The sequence below is a fragment of the Bubalus kerabau genome, chromosome 6, assembly GCF_029407905.1.
Source record: "Bubalus kerabau isolate K-KA32 ecotype Philippines breed swamp buffalo chromosome 6, PCC_UOA_SB_1v2, whole genome shotgun sequence".
In the NCBI taxonomy this organism is placed as follows: Eukaryota; Metazoa; Chordata; class Mammalia; order Artiodactyla; family Bovidae; genus Bubalus; species Bubalus kerabau.
The window spans coordinates 89,499,146-89,526,366 of NC_073629.1; the positions used below are offsets into that span (position 1 = coordinate 89,499,146).

At 40.8% G+C, this 27,221-nt stretch overlaps 1 protein-coding gene across 42 annotated transcripts in view; it reads left to right on the forward strand.

The window, feature by feature from the left end:
- Positions 1–27,221, forward strand: part of DAB1 (DAB adaptor protein 1) — a 956,508-nt gene that overhangs the window by 791,275 nt on the left and 138,012 nt on the right. For all 42 annotated transcript variants that reach the window (XM_055585728.1, XM_055585758.1, XM_055585759.1 and 39 more), the window contains 2 exons: positions 6,157–6,296; positions 15,383–15,481. In XM_055585728.1, the coding sequence (XP_055441703.1) occupies positions 6,157–6,296; positions 15,383–15,481 (239 nt within the window). The remainder of the gene's footprint in view (positions 1–6,156; positions 6,297–15,382; positions 15,482–27,221) is intronic.

Genomic DNA, 27,221 nt, shown 5'->3' on the forward strand with positions numbered 1-27,221 from the left:
CAAATGAACTTTTTACCAACCAGAAACCATTGAACGAACTTATGCTTACCAGAAAGGAGAGGTGGGAGAAAGGAATAGGCAGTTTGGGATTGACTTTTAAATACTGCTGTATTTAAAATGGATAGCCAAAGGACCTACAGGAAACACTGCTCAACTTTTTTTTTTAACAACCTAAATGGGAAAAGAATTTGAAAAAGAATAGATACATGTATATGTATAACTGAATTGCTTTGCTGTACATTTGATAGTATCACAGTATTATTAATAAACTATATTCCAATATAAAATAAAAGTTTAAATAAAAGAAACAAATCCAAGCAAACAAATAAAACATAGCTAGGGTTGGAGAAGGCAATGGCAACCCACTCTAGTACTCTTGCCTGGAAAATCCCATGGACAGAGGAGCCTGGTGGGCTGCAGTCCATGGGGTCGCTAAGAGTCAGGCACGACTGAGCGACTTCACTTTCACTTTTCACTTTCATGCATTGGAGAAGAAATGGCAACCCACTCCAGTGTTCTTGCCTGGAGAATCCCAGGGACAGGGGAGCCTGGGGGGCTGCCGTCTATGGGGTGGCACAGAGTCAGACACGACTGAAGTGACTTAGCAGCAGCAGCAGCAGCAGCAGCAGCAGAGTTGAGAAACAGTCTAACATGACTACTCCCTGTCTTTGAATATTACCATAATCTTAATTCCTCTAGAAAAGTTCTTCCTTACTTTTCTATTTGTTGAATCTCTGCTTCTTACCATCCTTCCTCAAACGTCATCTCACCTCTGCAGCAGTTGCTCATCCCCTCCCCATCAAGCAGAAACATTTTCTCCTCCCTTCAGCTCCATATGACATTCACAGTCCTGATCATCTCAACATTTTGTAAAGTGATCTGTGTCTCTTTCTGAAATGTGGCTCCTAGACCGGAGAAGAGACCCTCCTCACTCCCCTAGGTGCCACAGGAACCTGCACAGTGCCCTGCACAGAGAGCATGCCGAGGCAGTACAGTGTACAGATGGTGATAACATAATCAGGGTGACCACACAATTCATCATCCAAACTGGGACACTTCTGAGGATAATGAGGGGTGCTATATAACAGTGTCAGGACATAAGGTATAAACAGGGACTGTCCCAGACACACTGGAAATATGGGCACCTAGATAGCAGCAGCCAACGTTGATTACCTCTTACTGTTTGCCCCTCACGCTCCTACATACTGTCTGTGTGGCATTTCGTTGACCTACACAGTGACCCTATATGGGAGCAACTGTTCTTTTCTACACTGAACAGAGAAAGATGCTGTGGAAGACATTGTAAAGGAACTTACCTGAGGCAACGCAGTTACGGCAGGGGACGGAGAGCTGGGACTTGAACTCGGGTCATCTGAATCCAGAGCTCAGGGCTCCCCGTGGAGGAGCTCAGGCCTCAGAGTACACAGGATGAGGCTCTGTTCTGAGCCCTAACTGAAATGACTTTAGTTACCTTTCTGGATTTAGTTTCTTCCTCTTGAATGATGATGGCACGTCCTTCCAGTAACCTTAGAAGATTAATTTGGACAAGATATGAGAATATCAGGCAAGGTGTATGTACTTGTGCTTGTCTTAGCGGTAAGCTATCTTGCAATTTACAACAGGCTCCATATGACATCTACTCAAGTAACTGTGGCACAAAGTGAGAAGTAGTTAGTGCTATGATGGGTCACAGGAGGCCCCATAGCCTAATGGTTAAAAAAGTATGGCATTTTGCCTAAGACCTAGGGTCAAATTCAGCATATCACGTTTGAATAGTCATTTCACCAAAGTGGATAGGCAAATGGGCAATGAACACGTGAAAGATGCTCAACATCACTAATCCTGCAGACAGTGCAAAACACAACCATGGTGAGATATCATTAAACCCCTGCTGGGATGACTAAAAAGCAGTGACGATAAGAGATGTTGGCAAGAACAGCTGGTGGAGAAGTTGGAACCCTCATACTTTGTGAGATTTTAAACTGGTAGAACCACTTTGGAAAAACAGTTTGATAATTCTTCAAAAAGTTTAACAGAGTTACTGTATGACCCAGCAATTTCTCTCCTAGGTATAATCCTAAGAGAATTGAAAAATACGACTATATAAAAACTGGTACAAAAATAATTCATCTGAGTATTCTTCATAATACCAAAGAAATAGAAGCTAAATGTCCAGCGACTGTTGTGGTATATCCTTATAGTGGAATATTATTCAGAAAGAAAAAGACAAAATAATGATAAATGCTATTACATTGAATGATCTTGAAAATGTGATGCTAAGTGAAGGAAGCCAGTCACAAAAGACCTCATATTACATGATCCCATTTGTGTGAAATGTAATTGCCTCCAGAACAAGCAAGTCCATAGAGACAGAAAGTAGATTAGTGGTTGCCTAGGGCTGATGGGTTTGGGGAAGATAGGGAATAACTGCTAACAAGGACAAGGTTTCCTTCTGGGTTGATGAAAATGTTATGAAATTAGCTACCAGTGGTGGTTGTATAACTATGAATGTACTAAAACCACTGAACTGTATACTTTAAAATGGCGAATTGAATGGTATAGGAATTAAATCTCAACAAAGCTGTTACCTAAAAAAATTCTGGCAATGCCCTTGGCTTTGGGCATTGGTGTCATCTTCTATAAAATAGGGCTCATGACAAAGACAAACTCAAAAAGCAGGTATGAAGATTAAATAAAAAAATGCATGTAAAACTTCTGGCTCAGTGACTGATATCATAAATGCTTGATGATAGATGATTTTCCTTAAACACATGGCCTTTCTCTTGCCCATCCGAAAACAGAGGGTCAGTGGTACTTTCAGCCGACTAGGCTGGGAATTCATGATGACTTCAGATGCATGAAGATTGACCCTCCCTTCAACACCCTCAAGTCATGTGCCTCCTAAGGAATAGCCTTATGGCTCTGGTATCTGTTATTTATTTCTTAACTTATATATCTGAGACCTCGCTCAAGATGTGCTCATGAAAAATTACCCTTTTAATGGTGGAGCATTTAATGAGAAACTGGATTATCTACTGCATAAGTGCCCTTCATACAAATTAGCTTGGCCCTGGGTCCTAATCTAAATTGGACTCTCTACTTTCCTCTAAATGGCCTAATATTTTCTTATTAATCTCTGCCCTCATTCACCTGATCTCGCTCTGCCTCCTCTTACAAAGTGTGCTCCTCAGCAGAGCTCTGTGCCCTGACAAATGTTTCTTAAGGCTGTCTTTGTATCTGACTTATGGACATTTTTGGGACATGACCTGGAGTCTGGAATATGTGTGTTCCATTTTCAAGCCATCTTTCCAATGGTGTTTTAATGCTGCCAGTATATTAAAGATCAACAGATTTGGGCGAGGTGAGTTTTTGTATAAGTATCATCTCAAGGGCTTCCCATGGTGACTCAGATGGTAAAGAATCTGCCTGCAATGTGGGAGACCCAGGTTTGATCCCTGGTTTGGGAAGATCCCCTGGAGAAGGGAATGGTTATGCACTCTAGTATTCTTGCCTGGAGAATTCCATGGACAGAGGAGTCTAGCAGGCTATAGTCCATAGGGTCACAAAGAGTTGGACATGACTGAGTGACTGACACTTTTATAGGGAAGTCAGATAGATGAGGAACAGTTAATCATTATAATTAAGAGGACAAGCTTGAAGACATAGAACATAAGCAAACCGCAAGTATGGTCTTTGGCATCAGACAGATCTGGGTTCAGGTCCCACTCAGTGAGTTTGTACAAGTTGCTTGGCCTCTCAGACCTTCAATTTAGATCCTCGTCTGTAAGATCTGAATAACAGTACCTACCTCTAGGATTATTTTAAGGACTAAACAAATTGAGGCATATAATATGCAGTGCATAACATGATAAATACTACCTGGTATTGCCATTATAGTTAAACTTTAGAAGAAGTTCCAGATAGTCAAAGAGATGTCATTAGTGATTGAAATAGTGTCAGGAATTGAAGAAAGAGTAAGATAAACTTCCCAAGAAATAGATCAAACCATAGGCCACTCCTACCAAATATTGTTTAACAATGCAGGGAGAGGTGACCTGCAGTGCCCACAGCTAGATGTCAGTATAGGGTGTATCATGGCAAATGTTATTCTTTTTGTTCTTAGCTTTAGTCTCTGACATCTGCCCTCACTGATCCCAGAGGCTTAATTTTTACATTGATTACACATTCAGACAAATCATCCATGTGTTATATTTGCTTAATGGAATTAATTCAGAGACTTCAATATACCAGGAGTCAGCAATAGTGTGGTGGAAAAAATATCAAGTGGGATTTGGGGATGACAGGTCCAGGACTAACTCTGCAGACACCCCTTCTCTGTGCTTTCCTGCTCTCAGAATGGTATCTTCTAGGTGCTTCTTTTACTGAGCTGATAACAGGGGCGGCAGCTACCGTGTATAGAGAACTTACCATGTGAATCCATGCTATTCATGTGCTATCTCATGTAAGTTACTGTTCATAATAACTCTGAAAGTGAATATTTAATCTTCATTCAATAGTTAGGAGATGGAGGCTCAGCAGACAGCTTAGTTGACTTACGAGTGAGAGCCATGATTTGACATGAGGATGTCTGGCTGTAAAGCTTTTGCCTTCTTGTATACCTAGCATAACACACTACACATTTTTGTTTGCAGTCATCAAAAACTTGAGCCTCTAGGGGCATAGACTTTGTTTCATTCATCTATTGCCAGTGAGTAATAGCATCTGGCACAGAGATGCTGCTCAGTAAGGGATGAATGAATAAATGAATGAAATGCATGCCGTGTTCTGTCAATAGAAAAGCATCATACAGTGGTTAGCTATTACTGTTGTGGGTTTTTTTTTTTTTTCTGTTTTAAGTATGTCCTCAAATAATTCTCAGCCCCACTTAATGGAAGGGCCTCAATATGTGCATCATGTAGATAGAGAGAAATGGGCTGAATTACTTCTGATATCCTTAGCTCTAAATTTCCAACTGATGAAGGAAGGCCTAATGGAGGAGGTATCAGAAGCTGAAGTCCATGATGTTCCAGGAGATGAATATCAGAAACCTATGGCATTCCAGGCTTAAGGACCGCATGATTGGGACTTCCCTAGTGGTCCAGTGGCTGAGACTCTGTGCAGAGGGTGCAGGTTTGATCCCTGATCAGGGAACTAAGATCCCATATGTGACCCCCCCCCAAAAAAAAAAGAAAAGGAAAAAGAACCACAGGAGCAATGCCCCAACCTGTGACTCCTCTGATGGACATTTGATGACGTTAGAGATTAGAATTCCTATATATTCTGTTTCTTCTGACTGTGTGAATATGGACAGGCTATTTTAATTCCGTGACCTTCATCTGGGAGCTGGATATGGTTGAGTTGTGAAGAATGGGAATAAAGTTTATGAAACATCTCACAAGAAACACATGGTCTGTTCACAGTAACTTTACTGTCTTTATTTTATGTGAATGTGTTTGAACTTCTGGTTGATATGTCTTAGCAAAATATTATGCTAATAATTACTGGGAAATCCCACTGCAAGTTATGGGGGCACCGTACCAAGGAGTGTGGAAGCTTATTTCTGTGCACACATGAGTTAACAGAAGAGATATTGTAAAACCATTCTTTGATAATTGACCCTGGGTCATTACTTGATACAAAACAATTACTCTGGAGCCTCGTTATAAAACGGCCCATAGAATTGGGTGTAAGGAGGGTCTTGGACCCTGGCCAAAGTCATTTTAAATGCTGGAAATACCAGAGAGACTCAGGGCTAATACTTTTCTAACAAGGGTGTCAGACATAAACTTGTAGTGGGTAATGATCATTTGTTGACAATCTAGTGTGCATCAGACTCCATATTGGGTATTTTATATGTGTTATCTGGCTCTTTTTAATCTTAATGCCACTTTGTGGTTGGTTACTTTTTCATTTTTTTCTTTGTTTCTGCCTGAGAAAACACAATTTTAGAGAAAATTATGTAATCTTCTTTAGGATTTGGAAGGATAGAGCCAGAATTTGCATCCAGGAGTGTCATCATTCTTTTGTACGTGATCCAATGATTTGACTTTCCTTGAACTTAGGTAAACCGGAGAACCAGTCTTGGTACTGTGGATATTTAAAGTCAATGGGTCCTGAACACCTACATATCCAAATCCTGCCTTTCTTTCTTTTTAGGTCAGGATCGCAGTGAAGCCACTTTGATAAAGAGGTTTAAAGGTGAAGGGGTCCGGTACAAGGCCAAACTGATTGGAATTGATGAGGTTTCCGCAGCTCGGGGAGACAAGTTATGCCAAGACTCGATGATGAAGCTCAAGGTACCGTGCCAACATTTTGCTTTAAACAGTGCACATTTGATATGACCAAGAGGGAAAAATGATTACAATCACTCTGGTAAACCTATTTTTATTTCTTCACATACTGCTATACTACTTAGTATCCTGGTGACTCACTGCATTTATATATTGGGAGGATATGTCACTCATTTAGCAAATATTTATTAAGCATCTCCTATGTGGATGTGTTTTGCTACTCCATGTTTTGCAGTTATTGATATGATAAAAACATATCACATTTAATTCAATTGTATCTTCATTGTGTGGTTCCAACAAAAATAAAAGTACCAAATCATCAAATCCTACAGTCACTCAATGTTATAGATTTTTCTACTTTATTTTTTAATAACTTTTCTATATCCTACCATATGATGAATGGTAGATTTGATTTTATGTTAATATAATGGTAGATGAAAGATTTTATGTTAATAAAACTGATTTTATTCATCCTTGTAATTTTTTAAAATTTATTTATTATTTTAATTGGAGGCTAATTACTTTACAATATTGTAGTGCTTTTTGCCATACATTGACATGAATCCACCACGGGTGTACATGTGTTCCCCATCCTGAACCCCCCTCCCACCTCCCTCTCCATCCCATCCCTCAGGGTCATCCCAGTGCACCAGCCCTGAGCTCCCTGTCTCATGCATCAAACCTGGACTGGCGATCTATTTCATATATGATAATATACATGTTTCAATGCTATTCTCTCAAATCATCCCACCCTCGCCTTCTCCCACAGAGTCCAAAAGTCTGTTCTTTACATCTGTGTCTCCTTTGCTGTCTCGCATATAGGGTTATCGTTACCATCTTTCTACATTCCATATATATGCATTAATATATTATATTGGTGTTTTTCTTTCTGACTTCACTCTCTATAACATCTTCCGGTTTCATCTACCTCATTAGAACTGATTCAAATGCGTTCTTTTCAAAAGCTGAGTAATATTCCATTGTGTATATGTACCATAGCTTTCTTATCCATTCGTCTGCAGATAGACATCTAGGTTGCTTCCATGTCCTGGCTATTATAAACAGTGCTGTGATGAACATTGGGGTACACGTGTCTCTTTCCCTTCTGGTTTCCTCAGTGTGTATGCCCAGCAGTGGGATTGCTAGGTCATAAGGCAGTTCTATTTCCAGTTTTTTAAGGAATCTCCACACTGTTCTCCATAGTGGCTGTACTAGTTTGCATTCCCACCAACAGTGTAAGAGGGTTCCCTTTTCTCCACACCCTCTCCAGCATTTATTGTTTGTAGACTTTTTGATAGCAGCCATTCTGTCTGGTATGAAATGGTACCTCATTGTGGTTTTGATTTGCATTTCTCTGATAATGAGTGATGTTGAGCATCTTTTCATGTGTTTGTTAGCCATCTGTATGTCTTCTTTGGAGAAATGTCTGTTTAGTTCTTTGGCCCATTTTTTTCTTGGGTCATTTATTTTTCTGGTATTGAGCTGCTTGTGTATTTTTGAGATTAATTCTTTGTCAGTTGCTTCATTTTCTATTATTTTCTCGCATTCTGAAGGCTGTATTTTCACCTTGCTTATAGTTTACTTCATTGTGCAAAAGCTTTTAAGTTTAATTAGGTCCCATTTGTTTATTTTTGCTTTTATTTCCATTATTCTGGGAGGTGGGTCTCCTTGTAATTTTTATTAATATTCCCCACATACCTTATAATAAAGGGAAAATATTTTTTTAAGTGATGTGTAATTAGATATTGGTATTTGAAGATAATACAAAGAGATTTCTGATTTTAAATGCTTTATAGAAGCCTTTCCTTGAGAAATCTAAGAAATTGGGAAAAATTTTAATATACAAAATAAGAAAATTATATTATTAAGTAGCCTTTAAAACCATACAAAATCATATATTGTCTGTTCCCAGATTCCAGTCTCCATGTAGTCTGTGCTTCTTTTTTAAAGAAAAGTAATATAAAATATTAGAAAAATTATTTAACAAGAAATCTATGAGTATCATATACACTTAAGATCTATAATTTAATTCCTTTTTTGATTATAGAATTCAAAAAAAATGCTGTGTAAAAAGTTTGAAAATACAGAAAAGTGTAAGAAGGAAAATTAACTTATAATCGCACTACACAAAGAAAATCAATATCAACATTTTTGTGTTATTAACAGTCTTTGTATTTTTATATACATTTGTGTATATATATGTGAATCATATGCATATATGTAGTGTAATTTGAATGACCATTTATAGTTTCATATCTTGTTTTCTTCCATACCTAATAATATACATCATATACATTTTTTTCATATTTTCAAGTAGTCCCTGAGGATACAACTTGGTCAATATAATTTTTTTAATGTAAGAAAAAGGGAAGGAAAAAAAGGCTGGCCAAGTGCCTAGTAATATTATATGGAACAGTGTCTATAAAATGAACTCTTTGCCTTTTCTTTGATAAATGTTTAATAAGGCACAGTTATTATTTTTGTTTATATTGTACACATTTTCTCAATGGTTTATTTTAACATGTGTATCAGATTCTAAGACTCCTTGTAGTCTAGCTATAGGAATCATTCTTTTTAAAAACTCTTAATTTTCTAAACTGTATCCATTACTTTCTTTTTATTTTTTTAAGCTGTTACAAAGCAAATTTTATTTTAATATTTATAAATCTACCAGAAGGCATACCAGAAAATGTATAAAAGATGTTAAAATCACGAGTTCACAGATTGCCTCCTTGGAAGAGGTTAATGTATCTTTTTATGAAAAGAATAATTAAACGATGTTATGAGATTTTAGGACAGTCTAATAATGAGCCCCCTTCTTCTGCCAAATTCAAATCTGGGTGATAAGTAGACAAAGGAGTCCAACAGGAAGAACTCTAAATTTCAGCTTTATGACTGATAAATGTTGGTCTGGAAGACATGATACAGCTACACAGCCACAAGGCATCTTTGAAGAAGACAGGCTGGTCAGTGGGTCTGTGGGACAGTTGGCTAACTGCAGACCTCCCTGTTCACCCCCCACTGCCCTAGAGCAGCACTGTGACCCAGGTGTGAGATCACCTCAGAACTCACCCTCTCTACCGGCAGGTGGATTTTAGAGCGAGAACCCAGAGGAGACTGTGCCAAGCCTGCTTCCCCACTGAGACTCTAATCAAGGATGGGGATAAAGGCCAGGACCTTAATTCTTGGTGAAGTTGGTCCTTACTGAGTATGAGGCCAGGCAGGTGAAGATGTGCTTTTGACAAATATGAATTAAAAGACATCAAGAAAATCTCCAGGGACTGGTTCTCACCCAGAGCTACAAGTCTGCTGAGGACAAGAAAGAGGCTGAGGCATCCTCACTCAGCATCCTGATAGATAGCATTCAGCAGGCGTGAGTCATAGACCACCTCACTGGCCATCTGCCTCCATAGAAGCATAGAGGTCTCAGCGGGTGTGAGGCAGGAGTTGGCTTCTGTGCCCTGAAGTTCTCCCTAAAGATTAACATTCACACAGGCTAGCTGGACCAGCCTGGTTATGACTGCTAAGCTCGTGTGTGTGTGTGTGTGTGTGTGTGTGTGTGTGTGTGTGTCTTGGTTACCTGCAGTAAAGTGTCCCACCTGTCACCCCTTGTAACCAAGTGGTCCCCAAACCCCTGAGGCTTGGTCTGACCATAACACACTCCTGCCAGATGCTCTGAACTTGAGGAGAGTTCTTGGTTTCCAGACAACTGTCTTTCATTATTTGCAAGTTGCAGAGAAGAATGTTGACATTTCCGCTCCCAGTGGTGTTCCTTTAGGAAGCACAGAAACATAAATGATCGATTCTCCATTTGGCTACCGGCCCAGGAAAGAAAGACAAAGAAGTAAAAAATGTCTGTTAGCCTTGAAAAAAGGCCCACTTGTTCATGTCAGGCCATATGAGAAATTAAAAAAAAAAAAAATTCTGTTTGCTAGACTCTCTGACGCTGGTGCCTGTTGTAGAAGTTTTTCTCTTGGATTATAGAGATTTAAGAGGGGATTCATAATGTGAGTTTGCGTGAGCCATTGCCTGTCTACCAGCGAAGCTTCATTGTCATTTTATTTTAATTTAGTCAACAGAACACTTTTATATATATTATCCCTTTTGATCTTGTGAGGTAGCTATTAGCCTCCTTGTTTGTAAGTAAGAAATCTGAGGCTCACGGAAGTTATAGGATTTGCCCCAGAGCCTTCATTTTAATCTGGAATAAGCCCAGAATTCATACCCAGATCTCCAGATGTCTCGTGTTTGATAGGATATTGTTAAGTGCTTCCTTCTATTCTGTTTTGTATCTGCACTGAAATGTATCTTGGTTGCCCAGCTAGATTTTTAAACCCCTACCTGTAAGCTACTACACGGTAGCCCCCCATCATTAACTTACAAAGTACTCACCTCTCAGAGGTATTGGGCAAAATGGTGTCTCATAAAGACAGTGCCTAGAAGACTGATTGCAGAGCCTGAAGTGAATGTATTAGTCAAGGTCCTATAGGAAACAGTCACCCCAGCTAGGTCAGATGAGGATACTTTAATGAAGGAGCAACTCATGCAGGGTGGTTAAGGTAGCAAATGGGCTGGTGAGGCACCAGAAACTAGAAACAGTAAGAAGCTGTTCCCACCCCAAGGAGAGATGTATTAACTGGAACCCAGATAGGTGGGGTTGAGGAGGAAGTCCCCTTGCCAAACACAAATATAGCTACTGCTGGAGACTGTAGAACAGGGATGGGAAGGAAGCAAAAAGAAACACCCGGACCTCTCTACTTCCCCCGCTCTGACGTCCTATCCGTGCCCTCTTTGGTGGAATCCAGAGGACGGGATGCTCAGAGGACCTGAAAGTGCAGGGCTCAGGGCCCAGTCTCTGGGTGTAAAGCGAGGAAGATATCTGTATTCCCTTCTTAACTGGGAAAAAGTGAAACTTACGATGAGTTTCCCCCCAGAGACTGCAGAGCTGATTTAACTCCTAGGGCTGAGATTGGAGACCAGGTTTAGTTCATGGATCTTTCTGGAATAGCGTTCTAGATTTTCAGCACTTCAGGCCTGCAGCCTGTTGTGTGGGCTCGCCTGCTGGACGTGTTCCCTGGGGATCACAGTCATCCCATCATGGGCATGCACCCCGCTGCGTGAGGTTTCAGTTCTCTCCTATGCAGCATCTTATCGGACTCCAGTGGCAATCCCTGACTGGACAGGTCCATCCTGCCTGGTGTGCCTGACCCCGTCTGTGTGCATACATTCCTCCAATAAGATGCTACCTCAGTGTGACTCCCTCAGAGATGCCTGCATCAGTCGTTTCACACAGCACCCAGCACATGGCGTCACTTCACAGTATCAGGATTGGCACCAGTGGTGATGGGCAGTCAAGTCTGCTAGCTCTCCCTGCTTGCTGCACCCCGTGATAAGTGCAGTAAGTGCGGTTTGCTCTTGTTAAAAGTACGAGTAATCGCACTTTGAGTTCTCCTTCACTACTGCATCTGGAAGCTGGGGGTTCCACCTTTTTTTCATCCATGCTACCCCATGGAACCCTGCCATAGGAAGGGACCCTAACATTAAAATTCAAAAGATTGCTGTTGGAATTCCCTCTATGTCTTTTTAGTCCCTCGAGGTTTGGGGCAGTCACTTGACCCCCTGACCTTATTGTTTGTCATATGTAAAATAAGGGAGGTAATTCTTCCTTCCTAGGATTGTGGGGTGAGCTAAATTATGTCACATGTAAGAGAATTCCTTCCACTTGGTAGATACCCAGAAAACACCTCACTCTCATTTCCAGGTTCCCAACAATGACTTCGTAGGCCAGGTGGCTAAACACAGAAACCCCAAAAGACACCTACATCTGTGTCTTCTAATTCTCCAACCAGGCCTGTCACCTGATCCTCTGTCAGTTCTACAAAACACCATGGGGAGGTGTGACCCTGCGGCAGGCTGTCTGGCAGCAGACTTACTTGGACTTCAAGTAGTTTTTTCAGGGCTTGACTCAGGGTTGTGTCTCACAGGAGAAATGTGCTTGGTAAAATTGGAGTTTATTTTCCCCAAAGATTGTACCACGTGCATCATCCTCTTTTGTATTTGTCCTGGGAAGCTGTATCACAGCAGTCCCAAGCAGAAATGCTCTCAAACATGCTCTTTCCATCCCTCTTTATCTGCAGCCACATTCTACCAGGGAATTCTTGGAACCATTTGGAACAAGAAGTGAAGGGGAGCATTAGCTAGTCAGCATCACTGTGTGTTGGGAATTAGTGCTGTTTGTTGTTAGGTAATTCCAAGAGCTGGGGGTTGTTAGGACTGTTTCGGAGATGGGGTCGTTGAAGCTACTCTTTATGACTAGAGGAACTGTGATATCTTCACGTTGGAAGGACTCAAACAAGAAAGAGAGGCTCCCTGCCCATTGCCACAGTCCTTCCAATGCCTCTCTTTATAACAGGGCTACTTCTTATTCTCTCTTTTTCGTACTTCTGGATCCTGAAGTTGAAGGTCAGGCTGCAGAGGGATGGCAGCATCAGTTACTTTTCTCCAAATCAAACTAAGAACACATATTTCAAAGTCAAGGTTTTCATAGATTCAAAACCTAGATTGTTCACTACTTGAGTGAGCGGAGAGTCACTTCACTTGTTTGAGTGCCTTTTTTATTCCAGTCTCCATTCTTGACACTGGGCACACAGAATGAATAAAACAGAGTTCCCATTGTGCCCGTTGAGCTTTTGTCCTATTGGACAGAGGCAGTCAACAAATGAATATACAGTATGCCAGAGGGTACCATAAGGGAAAAAGATGCAGGGAGAAAGATCAGATGCAGTTTGGAGTGGAGGGTGGCAGGGTCAGAGACAGCATCTTTGCTTGGGTGACACTGAAGAGAAATAAGAACTACCCCTGGGATTGCAAAAGCATACTCTGAGCCTTTTCCCATGGCCATAAAACCATCTCTCAGTGAATTTATGGGAAAGCAAGCAGCACATTGAGGAATCTAGAGACCTTTGAACAGGAGGAGGGGTTAAAAACACAGAGGGCTTCGGTTGGAGTAAGTCACCCTGTAACTATGTAAAGGGCAGTCACTGGAGGAGGGATCTTATGTCAGTGGGTACATCCCTAAAGGTCAAAGGAGGAACACCAGGTAGGATTACAGGAAAGAAATCTGGGCTTATTAGAATGAAGAGAGATGTAAGGAAGTAATGACTCTTGCACCAAGAGTCTTGAAAGTGGATGTGTGGTCTCAACTTTCTAACCAGTTCTCTGTACTGTCTTGGAACTGTCTACCCAGCTTATCGAACATTATTTTTCGATAAGAAAAATGTCAGTTGAGAAATTTAGACTGATTACTTTGAAGGTTTCCTGTGACTCTAACATTCTGTACATCTGTATGTCAGAGGTGCCCGAGGATGAATGAGTGACTCCCGAGGGAGTGAATTTCTTGTTACTGGTTCCCAAACAGAAACTGGGCCACAAATGCTAAGGGTTGGTTATGACATCCTACAGTGTACCAAGCACTGTACTAGGCACTTTCCATGCGTTTTCATTTTCTCAAACATGCAAGAGAAGTATTTACATTCAAGGAAGTAGAGCTAGGAGTTAAGTCATTTGTCCAAGATTACAGCCAGAAGTATAATCCAGATGTTTCGATTCCATAGACTATTTCCAGTACCCAAAGTGAGTATAATCACACAACCTTAAGAGAGTGCTCCTTCCTTGTGCTGGTCATACCGCTGACTCTGTTCCATAACATGCTGTGCTAAGAACAACGCAAAGGACTTTTTTCTCTTGGGAATATGAAATCATTATTATTTTAGACTTTCCTACTCTGAAAAAAGCCCAGCATGATTACTGGTGAAAGATGGACTTAATCTCCCCTTCTGTGGAAGCTAGAAGGGATGAAGGGGTTAGAAGCTTCAAAACACCTAATGCAGAGTCTGCAACAGTCCTAGAGCATAAAGCCCCTGAATGTCCTCATCCTCTGAGTTGTACCCTACCTAGAATGATGCCCGTGAAAAGTGAATTGAAAGTGAAAGCCTCTCAGTCGTATCTGACTTGGCAACCCTAAGGACTATACAGTCCACAGAATTCTCCAGGCCAGAATACCGGAGTGGGTAGCCTTTCCTTTCTCCAAGGGATCTTCCCAACCCAGGGATCAAACCTAGGTATCCTTCATTGCAGGCAGATTCTTTACCAGCTGAGCCACAAGGGAAGCCTGTGCTTGCCTATAATTGGCCACCACAGAGGCTAATTTAAGAAGCAAGTGTTTTTACTCTTAACTTGCATTGTATCAACTTTGGAGGGGACTCTTGATAGCACATTCATATCATAATAATCTCTTAAATGCCTCCCACCCTCCAGGGACTATCCTAGGTACTAGAGAGAGAATCGTGAGCAGAGTAACATACCCACCTTTTGTGACATTTACCTTCTAATTGACTCATACACATATCTTCAGTATTTTACAAAAAAAATTGGTAAAGTGTGGAAACAGGTTTTTGAGAAATAGAAGCTCTTGGTAGGTGCTTTTCTGGAAAGCACAAGAATGATTGGGAAAATGGTAGAAGAACATACAAAATGTGTGGGTAAGGACTCAAGCCATAGGCAGATGACGATCACATTTTTCTAAACAGACTTGAGACATGCAGTCTGGCAATATTTTTTCTTTTCTTTTTAATCTCTATAATTAATTCATATGAAAAGTTTTTTCCAGAAGTATGAAATTAAAATCACATTTAGGAACATATCCCATGACTCATCTTTATTTAAAAGGTTAAAACCATATCTAATACAAAACCCAGAAAAGATCTTAACAAGAAAACCATATTGTGTTTATCCTAGGATCTCAAATTCTGAGCTGACTATCTAGGCACAAAGTAGGCACTCTGTAAATCTTGGTTTGCCCAATGAATTTAAGTTCAGATATTTGTTTATACAGTTTTTGAGCAGTGAGGACAAGTGTTACCCTAAAACATCAAGAGGATGCAAGCCCATTGGGAAAGATAGAATGGAAGTGGGGAGGAAAAAGAGTGTGCATGATTGGTGGCATTCGTTCATGGTATCTGACATGCCTTTGGGACCAGAAGGAATTTTCAAATGAAAACACTAAAGTAAAAACACATCCTTCTTTTCAACAGGGCGTTGTTGCTGGCGCTCGTTCCAAAGGAGAACACAAACAGAAAATCTTTTTAACCGTCTCCTTTGGAGGAATCAAAATCTTTGATGAGAAGACAGGGGTAAGTAAAAGAATCACATGGCATGGTGAAATTGAATCCATTGACAGATGTGCCCTTAAAAGCCTCCGCTCTTCTAGGCAGGAATATCAAACAAGCATAAAAACACGTAAAGCAACTGACAAACTTGATCAACTGTGATCGTTCATCAAAGGGAGGCCCTTCCCTGACTTGGTCACAGTATGACTGCACCGCGTTTCTTACAGTGTAATTGGGATAAAAGTGTCACACAGTCCTGGTAATGCAATGGGAGATTGATGTGCTTTGAAGAGCAGTGGGTAATGTGGCAGTTTAAGTTAAATTTCCTGTGTGTTGGCAACTTTAATGACATACGTCCTAGAGGGAGATGTACGGGGGTCTTTTGACTTGGTCAAAGCATTCAGACTCTCTTGAATTGAACCTGTGGCACCTTGCAATTGGTGTCATCAAAAAGAATAAATGGAGTTTTCAATGTTAAAAAAAAAAAAATCTATTACTGCATGATGGGGAAATGTAAGGGCTGATCTGTTTGTTGAACCCACTGAAGATGTGGTTTGTATTTTCATCCACCTCCTGGCAGCAATTAGCTCCTAGGTTTATCCCCAGGACTTGCCTAGCATTGTTGACCCTGTTAGTTGATGGTAAGGGAAAAAGAGAAAAGCTTTTTATAATCTGTTTTGTCCAGAGAGCAAGAGTCAGATGGACATGATTTTCTTTTATTCACTCAGTGCTTTATAGCTTCAAACATACTTCCACTTATATCACCTCCTATGAACTTCACAGGTAGTTTATCAAGCATTGTATAAACAATACTCATTAACCAAGCTACTTAACCTTGTCATTTTGCATTACAAAATTTCCCCCTTTGTTCTGACTCATATTAAGAGACCATAAGGTTAGTAGGATGATAATTCAATAGTAAAAAAAAAAAAAATTATTTTCTTGAAGAAAGGTTACTCCTGATTAGTAATAGCACAGACACGCCATGGCCTCTTGGGATCCTGGGTAACACACAGAGGGCAGAGAGCTTTGGAATTGTAGAAACTTGAAGGATATTATTCATCCTTTATCATCCTTCATGGGAGGGAACGAAGTAATGTGGATCATGCCTAACTGAGAGATACTTTCACAAGGATTCATATACCCCAATATATGTCATCATCTCCAGTCTTCCCAAGTCCACACCTGCCCATCACCATGACACTGGCGTCACCAAAGGGACAGAAATGACAGGGATAGAGTATCAGATACTTGATCTTGTCTATCTTACTTTTTATTCTTGTGTTTTGGGGTCCTGCTATTCCATCAAGTATCCCACCATCAAATAGTCCTAATCACCAAACTTTAGCTATTGAGTAGAGGTAATTTATATTCTTTACTTTATCTAAATCCTCACTCAAGGGTGGCTAAACTGGCCCCAAAGAAAGATACCACCAAACCTTGAAATGTGATTTTTGATTCTTTCTTTGGACACACACAAAAAAAATACCTGAAAAATCATCATTTCGGCTAAAAGCCATTTGGCTTTGTGGAGGAGAAAAATGTCATATCCTAGTAGAGATTCAGGATGAAGGCAGAATTAAATGTTATCTGTCTGACTTAGTCTGCTGACTTACCTTAGGCTCTTACCTTAGGGCTTTTGCAACCATAGCTTGTTCATTTGTCTTAACACAAGTCTAGGGAAGACTGGTAGAGAGGGCTGAACATTTAAGCCTGAAGTAGAGGTGAGTGTGGGGCAAGGCACTCTGAATTAGTAGGGTTGATCTCTCCAAGGACTTGTTCAGTGTTCTGTGTGACTAAGGGAACAGAACCAAGACTTGGTGATAGACGTTTCTAGGAAGCAGTTTCAGTTTATGAGGAAGAAGAGTTTCCCACAGGTCAGAGCTGTTCAGCATTGAGATGGACCACCTTCTGTGCAAGTGAGCACACCATCCTTTGGAGGATCCAAGCAACAGTCATACGATGGAGATATTGTGGAAGGAAGTCAAGTAGAAGATGAGGTGTTGACCGAAGTCACATCTTAGTTGATTCCCCAGACTAGTTTTGATCGTCCGGTTCTCCTTTAAATCCATCCCTATTGGATGTGACTTATCTTCAGATAACTGGAGGGTTTTGAGCATGAACAATTTACTAAACTGTTGTCACTGCCCAGCAGAGACCCAACTGAATTTTGCAGAATAAGAGTCTCCGTGGTGTTTTGTCCTACTTAGCAAAGAAGTGGAAAACTGGGTCTTTTTCATTTGGAATGACAAATTTTAGTTGTTTATCATGTCAGAAGTGTTCCTGTTCAAGCTTGGCTGTGCTAGTTTTTTCAAAACCAAGAAAAGAAACATTAGCAGAACGTGACAATAGCTAGAATTTTAAAAATCTAAAAGCTGTCAAAAATGTTTTGATCCCAATTAAAGAGACCCTTTGCAGCAATTTACACCTTGTCTTGAATTTCAAAGGGGTTCTTGATCCCAATCCTTATGTGAGTAAATTTTATTAGTAGTATGTTGCAGGAAATAAATCAATATCAAAAGCTGTCCATATGCTCAGATATCTAGGTATTGCTAATATATCAAAAGTATCAGTGAGAATGCAGAAAATGTCATAAATGAGCTCACTGTTACTAGTAATAGTAGGAACAATAGCAAATTAGGAGTAGAAATGATTTCATGTCAGTACGTTACTAGGTCCTCAAAGCAGACCAATGCAGGAGTGATGTCATCTTCATTTCACAAATAAGGAAACTGAAATTCTGGGATTATTCCTGATTTGACTGGAAACTCAAATCAGACCTTCCAATCCCAAATCCTACGTCTTTCCAGGGAAACTCACTAGCTTTCTTCTCTCCTCATTTACAATTTTATTCTACCATATTATTATTATGTGTGCCATTAAAAATCATAAATATTGCAGGAGCCTAAAGTTAAGTCTGTTTCTCGGGATAGAGGGCAGTGGTCTGATTCAACTTTTCAAGATAATACCACATTCTGTTGCCAGTCACAAAGCTTGTTCACTTAGTTTAGCTGGCACTGATTTGTCACTATTATGCGCATCATTTTATGCATATTATGTACATTACAGGAATTCTATGAAGTGCTATTATTAGCACCATTTTACAGATGAGAACACTGAGGCCCAAACAGTTTAATTATACAGTTCTCAAATGGCAGACCTGAGATTCAAACGCAGATAGTCCCGTCCAAAGACCTTGGTGCTAGTAAGGCACAACTAATAATTACACATTTTTCTTAGTATTTGGACTCCTAAAACAGAAACATTATAAACTAGGTGGCTTATAAACAACAAACATTTATTTCACAGTTCTAGAGGCAGGAAAGTCCAGGATCCTGGTCCCAGGATTTGGTATCTGGTGAGAGCCCACTTTCTCGTAGATAGTGCCTTTTTGCTGTGTCCTTTCATGGTGTAAGAGGGAGAGGGGGAGGATGCTTTCTAGGGCCTCTTTTATAAGGGCACTAATCCCATGTATCAGGGTTCCACCCTCACGACCTGATCACTTTCCAAAGGCCCCACCTCCTAATATTAATGCCATCAGAATTTCAGCGTATGAAATTTAAGTGCACGCTCAGAGTAGGACATGACTGAGGCGACTTAGCAGCAGCAGCAGCAGACCACAGCAATCTCAAAGTTTATAAGTGATTTCCTTTCATATGTATGAGAGCAGATCCAGCATTATCCCTGTTCCACTGTCATCATTATTCACTTTCATTTTAATGAGCTTTCCTGAGTGAAGATACTAGGGGTGGCGTTACCATGGGACTGTCTTGTGGGGAGAATGTTGGCAGGGTACCCACTGGTCACCATGTGGTCAGGAAGGACCGCAGGGGATGCTTGTTCTGTGCTGCATGATGCTCTGTTTCCTGGGGATTCAAAGATGAAGAAGATGTGTCCTTGTCCCTGAGATGTTCACAGTTTGGTGGTGAAACCAGACTCACAAAATGAACTGACACGTGCTGAGACACAGGTGTGAATGGAGTCGTCAGTACTCAGGGGATGCAGATAGAGCTTTGCTTGAGATAATCAGGAAAGTTTTCACAGAAAATGGCGCACTGATTTAGCCATGGAGGAGTGAATTGGAGAGGACCAGATAAGCAAGTAAGGGAAGAGAAAAATGTATGTCTAAATGCACAGATGTCTAAAGGAGAAAGGTGTGTGTGTGCACGCACATGTGTTCATTCTTTCCTTCAGGAAATATTTATTGAACATGTCTATCAACACACAGGTTAACAAGGCTGTGTATTTTTGTTCATCACTCTTATATATCTGGTTAGCACTTGAAGTCCACATAGTAGGTGCTCGGTAGTACCTATTGCACACAAACTAAAATGACTTAATGATCATGAATCAGCAGGTGTACGCAGAACAACTAGGGTGTAACACGGGAGAGGTGGAGAGTGGCTCAAAATTGAATATTGTCCCTCATAATAGAGGGGTGATGATGTTTTAAATGCAATGGCTGCACTTACATTTCAGGACTGATTTAATCTCTTATTCTTCAGTGAAAACCAGATATTACGCTTGCTTCTATCTCATCAAAAGTAGGACTGTTCTCCCTTTATTTCTAACAGAATGTTTGGAATGGACTTGGGGAGAGCAGCTGAGGTGGAGCAAAGGAAAGTGGTCCTAGGGAGGGAGACAAGGAGGATGAAGGGGCTACAAAGCAGGATGCTGGGACCTGGAATACCCGTGTCATCCTGAGAGCTGCTGAAGCAGTACACAGGACACTCAGGGACTGGATATGATGATTAGCCTCTAAGCAAGACCATATGGTCTATAGCAGGTCTGTAGACAGGCTTTCGTGATCCTGTCTCATTTGATACCCAACAATTCTTCGAGGTTTTATTACCCTCCTTTTACAGATGGAGCTTCCCTGGTGGCTTAGACAGTAAAGAAGCTGCCTGCAATGTAGAAGACCCAGGTTCAATCCCTGGGTTGAGAACATTCCCTGGAGAAGAGAATGGCTACCTACTCCAGTATTCTTGCCTGGAGGAGAATTCCATGGACAGAGGAGCCTGGCAGGCTACAGTCCATGGAGTTGGACATGACTGAGTGACTAAAAGTTTTACAGATGAGTCATCTAAAATATAAGTAGAGTGTGTGGCTTGCCTGAGGCTACACTGAGTAGCAGAAATTGAGTTTCAATTCACATTTGTAACTCCTAAGCTTGTTCTGTTTCTTTTACCCCAGAGATTCTCCACTTGACTGGTTCCATACCCATAAGGGCTGCTTTGGAACTTAATGTAGGCATTTCGGGTGTTCACAACTTTTGGGGAAGGGGGTGCTGATATAGGAATTCACTAGAGGCAAGGATGCTAGACACTCCACAATGTACAAGACATTCACACACACAAACATTTCCTGGCTACATGAATTTAAATGCCTTACCACACTTTCATGTATGTGAAAATTTTATTTATAATTATCTGAATGTAAAACCCAACTCTACAAATAAAAAAGTAACTTCATATTCACAATAGTGCATTTTGCAGAGTGCAACTAAACAGAAAGATGAGCTTTGTTTTGTTGGAAACTTACCAAGAGTTGGTCATCACTTTAGAAAACCACCCCCCTGTGACTGCTCTTCATATTAAGTCTACAATAGGGCAAAGCTCTATCAGTTCCATGTCTAGCTATTATGTTCACAGTTCGGCTCAGTTCAGTTGCTCAGTTGTGTCCGACTCTTTGTGACCCCATGGACTACAGCTTGCCAGGCCTCCCTGTCCATCACCAACTCCTGGAATTTACTCAAACTCATGTCCATTGAGTTGGTGATGCCATCCAACCATCTCATCCTCTGTCATCCCTTTCTCCTCCTGGCCCTCAATCCTTCCCAGCATCAGGGTCTTTTCAAATGAGTCAGCTCTTCGCATCAGGTGGCCAAAGTATTGGAGTTTCAGCTTCAACATCAGTCCTTCCAATGAACACCCAGGACCGATCTCCTTTAGGATGGACTGGATAGATCTCCTTGCAGTCCAAGGGACTCTCAAGAGTCTTCTCCAACACCACAGTTGAAGAGCATCAATTCTTCAGCGCTCAGCTTTCTTTACAGTCCAACTCTCACATCCATACATGACCACAGGAAAAACCATAGCCTTGTCTAGACGGACCTTTGTTGGCAAAGTAATGTCTCTGCTTTTTAATATGCTGTCTAGGTTGGTGATAATTTTCCTTCAAAGGAGTAAGCGTCTTTTAATTTCATAGCTGCAGTCACCATCTGCAGTGATTTTGGAACCACAAAAAATAGTCAGCCACTGTTTCCCTTTCTATTTGCCATGAAGTGATGGGACTAGATGTCATGATCTTTGTTTTCTGAATGTTGAGCTTTAAGCCAACTTTTTCGCTCTCCTCTTCCACTTTCATCAAGAAGCTCTTTAGTTCTTCTTCACTTTCTGCCATAATGGTGGTGTCATATGCATATCTGAGGTTATTGATATTTCTCCTGGCAATCTTGATTCCAGCTTGTGATTCCTCCAGCCCAGCATTTCTCATGATGTACTCTGCGTATAAGTTAAATAAGCAGGGTGACAATATACAGCCTTGACATACCCCTTTTCCTATTTGGAACCAGTCTGTTGTTCCATGTCCAGCTCTAACTGTTGCTTCCTGACCTGCATACAGATTTCTCAAGAGGCAGGTCAGGTGGTCTGGTATTCCCATCTCTTGAAGAATTTTCCACAGTTTATTGTGGTCCACATGGTCAAAGGCTTTGGCATAGTCAATAAAGCAGAAGTAGATGTTTTTCTGGAACTCTCTTGCTTTTTCGATGATCCAGTGGATGTTGGCAATTTGATCTCTGGTTCCTCTGTCTTTTTTAAAACCAGCTTGAACATCTGGAAATTCACGGTTTACGTATTGCTGAAGCCTGCCTTGGAGAATTTTGAGCATTACTTTACTAGCGTGTGAGATGAGTGCAATTGTGCGGTAGTTTGAGCATTGTTTGACATTGCCTTTCTTTGGCATTGGAATGAAAACTGACCTTTTATCTGGACTTATTTGACTCTTCTTTAAAAATGTCAAATATAAAGGAAAGTTACTGTTCAGTTGCTAAGTTGTGTCCAATTCTTTGTGACCCCATGGACTGCAGCATATCAAGCTTCCCTGCCCTTCACTATCTCTCAGAGTCTGGTCAAACTCATGTCCATTGAGTCAGTGATGGCTGAATGCTTTCTTAAACCAAAATTTATTCATTAATTATAAGAAGGCTCATTGTCATTATGTTCTTCGTTTGCAGTTGTAACTAAGCCTTTATATATAGAAACACATTATTTTTTGATCAGAAATCGTCTTATTTATCCTTTGCGTTTTAATTAGGACATTTTGATTTGCTTAAACTTTATGTGTGTAGTTAGATTATATAATCATTTCCAGACAATACAGTAAGATACAAGATACTGTTATATAAAAAGGAGATTTTTCATCAGATAAAGTTAAGAATCTGTGTATAGATCATTCTGCCATTTTCTTTGGTTTATTCATTTCACAAATACTTATTAAGGGAAAAGGACATTCTACATGCTGGGTGGGGATGAACTAGCCTGAAACCTTTTCTTCAAGAAATCTACAACCTAGGAGGTAAGACATATATAATTAAAAACTGAAAGCAAGAGTAACAAGAGAAAAATGCAAAGTGATCATGAGAGTTCAAAAGAAGAAATTATGTCTTCCATCTGAAAAAAAAAAAAAAAGATATAGGACCAGAGGGTTGACCCTTGAAGAATGGGCAGAGTTTGAAGTTGAAGACATAAGAGGACCAGTGAGTGACCAGATGAAGGGAATTATGAGAAGTGTTTACTGAGGCCCTAGAATGAGAAAGCAATGAAGGAGGCCAGGTTTGGAGAAGAGAGATGGCCAGATATTCTGGATTGGAGGATGTGAGTTTGCTATCAATGAGATAAAACTGAGAAGGTAGGCAGGGCCCAGTTGGGAGACCTGGAATGTAAGACCAAAGAGCTTTGGTTGAATCAGGTCCATTACAGCTCAGTTATTATTCAGTGTATTCTATGGCCCTGAAGCTGCACTAGTTATACAGAGAGGTAAGTACATGACTGTAAGGTCATCCTTGACCTGTAAGTTGCCTTTGTGCAAATCAGGGGAAAATCCCTTTCTTTAAGGCTCACTGCCTGGGATGACTTTCGCTGGGAAATGGTTGCAATAATTAAACATATTTTTGATGACTGTGTGATGACTAGCTCCCCATAGAGCTGTGCAGTGCACCCCCTGCTCAGTGGAAGGTAGCAGATCTGGGAGCATCATCTGTGCATGAGCAGAATCTGTGGGTCCCGTCTTGCCATTTCTTGTACCCACCACACACTGCCCAGCTTTCAGGACTAGCTCAAGGAGACCCCTCCACTCTGCACATCCCTTTGCCCTTCATCACTCAGTGAATAACTCAAGGTCCAGTAATGTCAACAACACTAAGAACAGCAACACAGGACAATAGTGACCACGTATCAAGACCTTTCTTGGGCCAGGTACTTTATTAAACTAAGTGCTTTATGCATTTCATTCTCCAAGCAGGATTCATACTGGGTCTGTCTGAATCTACAGCCCACAGTCCTCACCACTGTGGTACTGGCAGCAGAGACTGGACAGAGCGGAAGGAGCTGCCTTGGATCTGCTCATGCCCAGCTATGTAGTCATAAAGCAGTGGTTTTTATGAATGACTTTGTACCTCTTTTGCTCATCTGTAAGATGGGGATAATCAAAGCACCTATGTTTTAGGATTGGTGCAAGATTAAATTTAATCACTTTTAATTTAATCATTTAAATTGTGATTTAATTTAATCACTTAAGACTTAGAATTGTGCCTGTTATAGTAAAAAGCTCTAGATATTAAATAATATTATATTATGAGTTCTATTAATAATAGAATAATAATAACAATCTATTGTCCTCTCTCTGATATGGGCTTTCTTGTGTCCTCCCCTCAGAATTAAGAAATCCTATCATATGCATCTTGCATCATCCTCTGCTCACCTTTTTCATAGCACGTGGTGGTCCGTATCAGAATGAGCTTACTCATGCTTCCATCAGACTGCAGGCTCCATGAGGTACCTGGTCTCATCCATTGCTGTGTCTGCAGGGTTTACCACAGGTCCTGGCAAGTGACAGAGATGTGAATGGCACATTGAAGGAAGGGAGAGGGGAGGAAGTCAGAGAGAGGTGGAAAGAAAGAGGAAAGGAAGGAAGAGAAAGTAGTGAATAAGGAAACTTATAACAAAATACTGATTGTCTGGGCTAGATATTGGAGCCCAAGATGCTGCATACCAAACAAAGATGCTAGTTTTGCCATGCAGGCAGTGAGCATGGAAAGAAATATGTACGTGGTTCAGAGTTCCTCAGTCCTAGGGTGTCAGGGATGGAAGGTCCCTTAGGCATTGACTCACCCACAAGTGAGTCATTTACAAGTGAAGCAATTCAGAACCCAAAGAGAGGAAGTGGCTCCTGAACCTCTTATTAAATGATGTGCAGAGCACCTAGGTTTGAACATCTCTCAGGACAGATCTGAGTCACTCCCTGCTGCTCACAAAACAGAAAGTGGACAGCATCCTCTTCCCTCCCTCCTCTTCCTCACTTTACCTTCCTGCCTCTGTGCTTTTTTCTCTTTCTGTCTCTACCAACTCCGTACTCTTTGCTCATTTGCTTCAATGTTCAGGCTTCAAACAGCCTGACAGCTGCCCCAGATCCATTTTAATATCAAAGAGAATGAACATCTAAGGGGAAAAATTGGGCCTCTGTATGTTCAGTGTCTTATTGGATGATATTGGATTTTAATTTATCACAATAAGAAATCAATTTATAGCTCAAAACCAACATATTTTTAAAAATTGGCCCTGTCAGGAAGCTGCCACTGTTAGATAATTTAGACAGGATAATTCATGACAGAGGAGAAAGGATGCTCGTATTACTCTGGAAAGTGAGAGCATGAATGTTGTCAAGCAGATTCGGTAAACTCAGAAATACACTGTCTTTCCCTTAATGAATCATTTTTATGAATTTTGGTCTTTAAGGAGATAAAGAGATCATATTCTCTGGGCTAGCTGCTTTTACATGTTTGGTCTCATTTAATTCAACCCCCTAAGAACTCAGCTACGTATTATTTTTCCCATTAAACAGATGGGGAAGCTGAGATAGAGAAGTAAAGGAATTTACACAAGGCCAAGTGACCAACAAATTAGAGAGCCAGGCACTAACTCTAGCCTGGCATGGTGCGAAGGCCCATGTTCTTGTCAGTGCCCAGCAGTGGTCTCTCTCCTTTTTATAAATTTAACTGGAGTTAAGTTGTCTTACAATGTTGTATTAGTTTCTCCTGTGCAGCAAAGTGAATCAGTTATACATAGATGTACATCCCCTCTTTGTCACCACGTAACATTGAGTGGAGTTCCCTGTGCTATGCAGTCGGTTCTCATTAGTTACCTGTTTTTTCTTAGTAGCGTATATATGTGAATCCCAATCTCCAAATTCATTCCTCTTGCCCGTTCTCCCATTGGTGCCCATACGTTTATTCTTTATGTCTGTGTCTCTATTGCTGCTTTTCACATACATTCATCTGTACCATTTTTCTAGATTCCACATATATGCATTAATATACGATATTTGTTTTTTCCTCTTTCTCACTTATTTCGCTGTGTATGACAGTCTCTAGCTCCATCCATGTCTCTGTAAATGACATAATGTTGTTCCTCTTTATGGCTGAGTAATATTCCATTGTATAAATGTGCCACATCTTCTTTATCTCTTTCTCTGTTGACGGACATTTAGGATGCTTCCACGCCTGGCTATCCTCTGTATTGAAGCCTCTTACACTGTTGGTGGGAATGTAAATTGATACAGCCACTATGGAGAACAATATAAAGGTTCCTTAAAAAACTAAAAATAGAATGACCATCAGTTCAGTTCAGTTCAGTTTCTCAGTCATGTCCAACTCTTTCTGACCCCATGGACTGCAGCACGCCAGGCCTCCGCGCCCATCACCAACTCCCAGAATTTACTCAAACTCGTATCCATTGAGTCAGTGATGCCATCCAACCATCTCATCCTCCGTTGTCCCTTTCTCCTCCCGCCTTCAATCTTTCTCAGCATCAGGGTCTTTTCAAATGAGTCAGTTCTTTGCATCAGGTGGCCAGGTATTGGAGTTTCAGCTTCAGCATCAGTCCTTCCAATGAATATTCAGGACTAATCTCCTTTAGGATGGACTGGTTGGATCTCCTTGCAGTCCAAGGGACTCTCAAGAGTCTTCTCCAACACCACAGTTCAAAAACATCAATTCTTTGGTGCTCAGCTTTCTTTATAGTCCAACATCCATACATGACTAATGAAAAATCATAGCCTTGACTAGATGGACCTTTGTTGGCAAAGTAATGTCTCGCTTTTTAATATGCTGTCTAGGTTGGTCATAACTTTCCTTCCAAGGAGTAAGCATCTTTTAATTTCATGGCTGCAATCACCATCTGCATGATTTTGGAGCCCCAAAAATTAAAATCTGCCACTGTTTCCTCTGTTCCCCCATCTATTTGCCATGAAGTGATGGGACCAGATGTCATGATCTTCGTTTTCTGAATGTTGAGCTTTAAGCCAACTTTTCCCCTCTCCTCTTTCACTTTCATCAAGAGGCTCTTTAGTACTTCTTCACTTTCTGCCATAATGGTGGTGTCATCTGCATATCTGAGGTTATTGATATTTCTCCTGGCAATCTTGATTCCAGCTTGTGATTCCTCCAGCCCAGCGTTTCTCATGATATACTCTGCATATAAGTTAA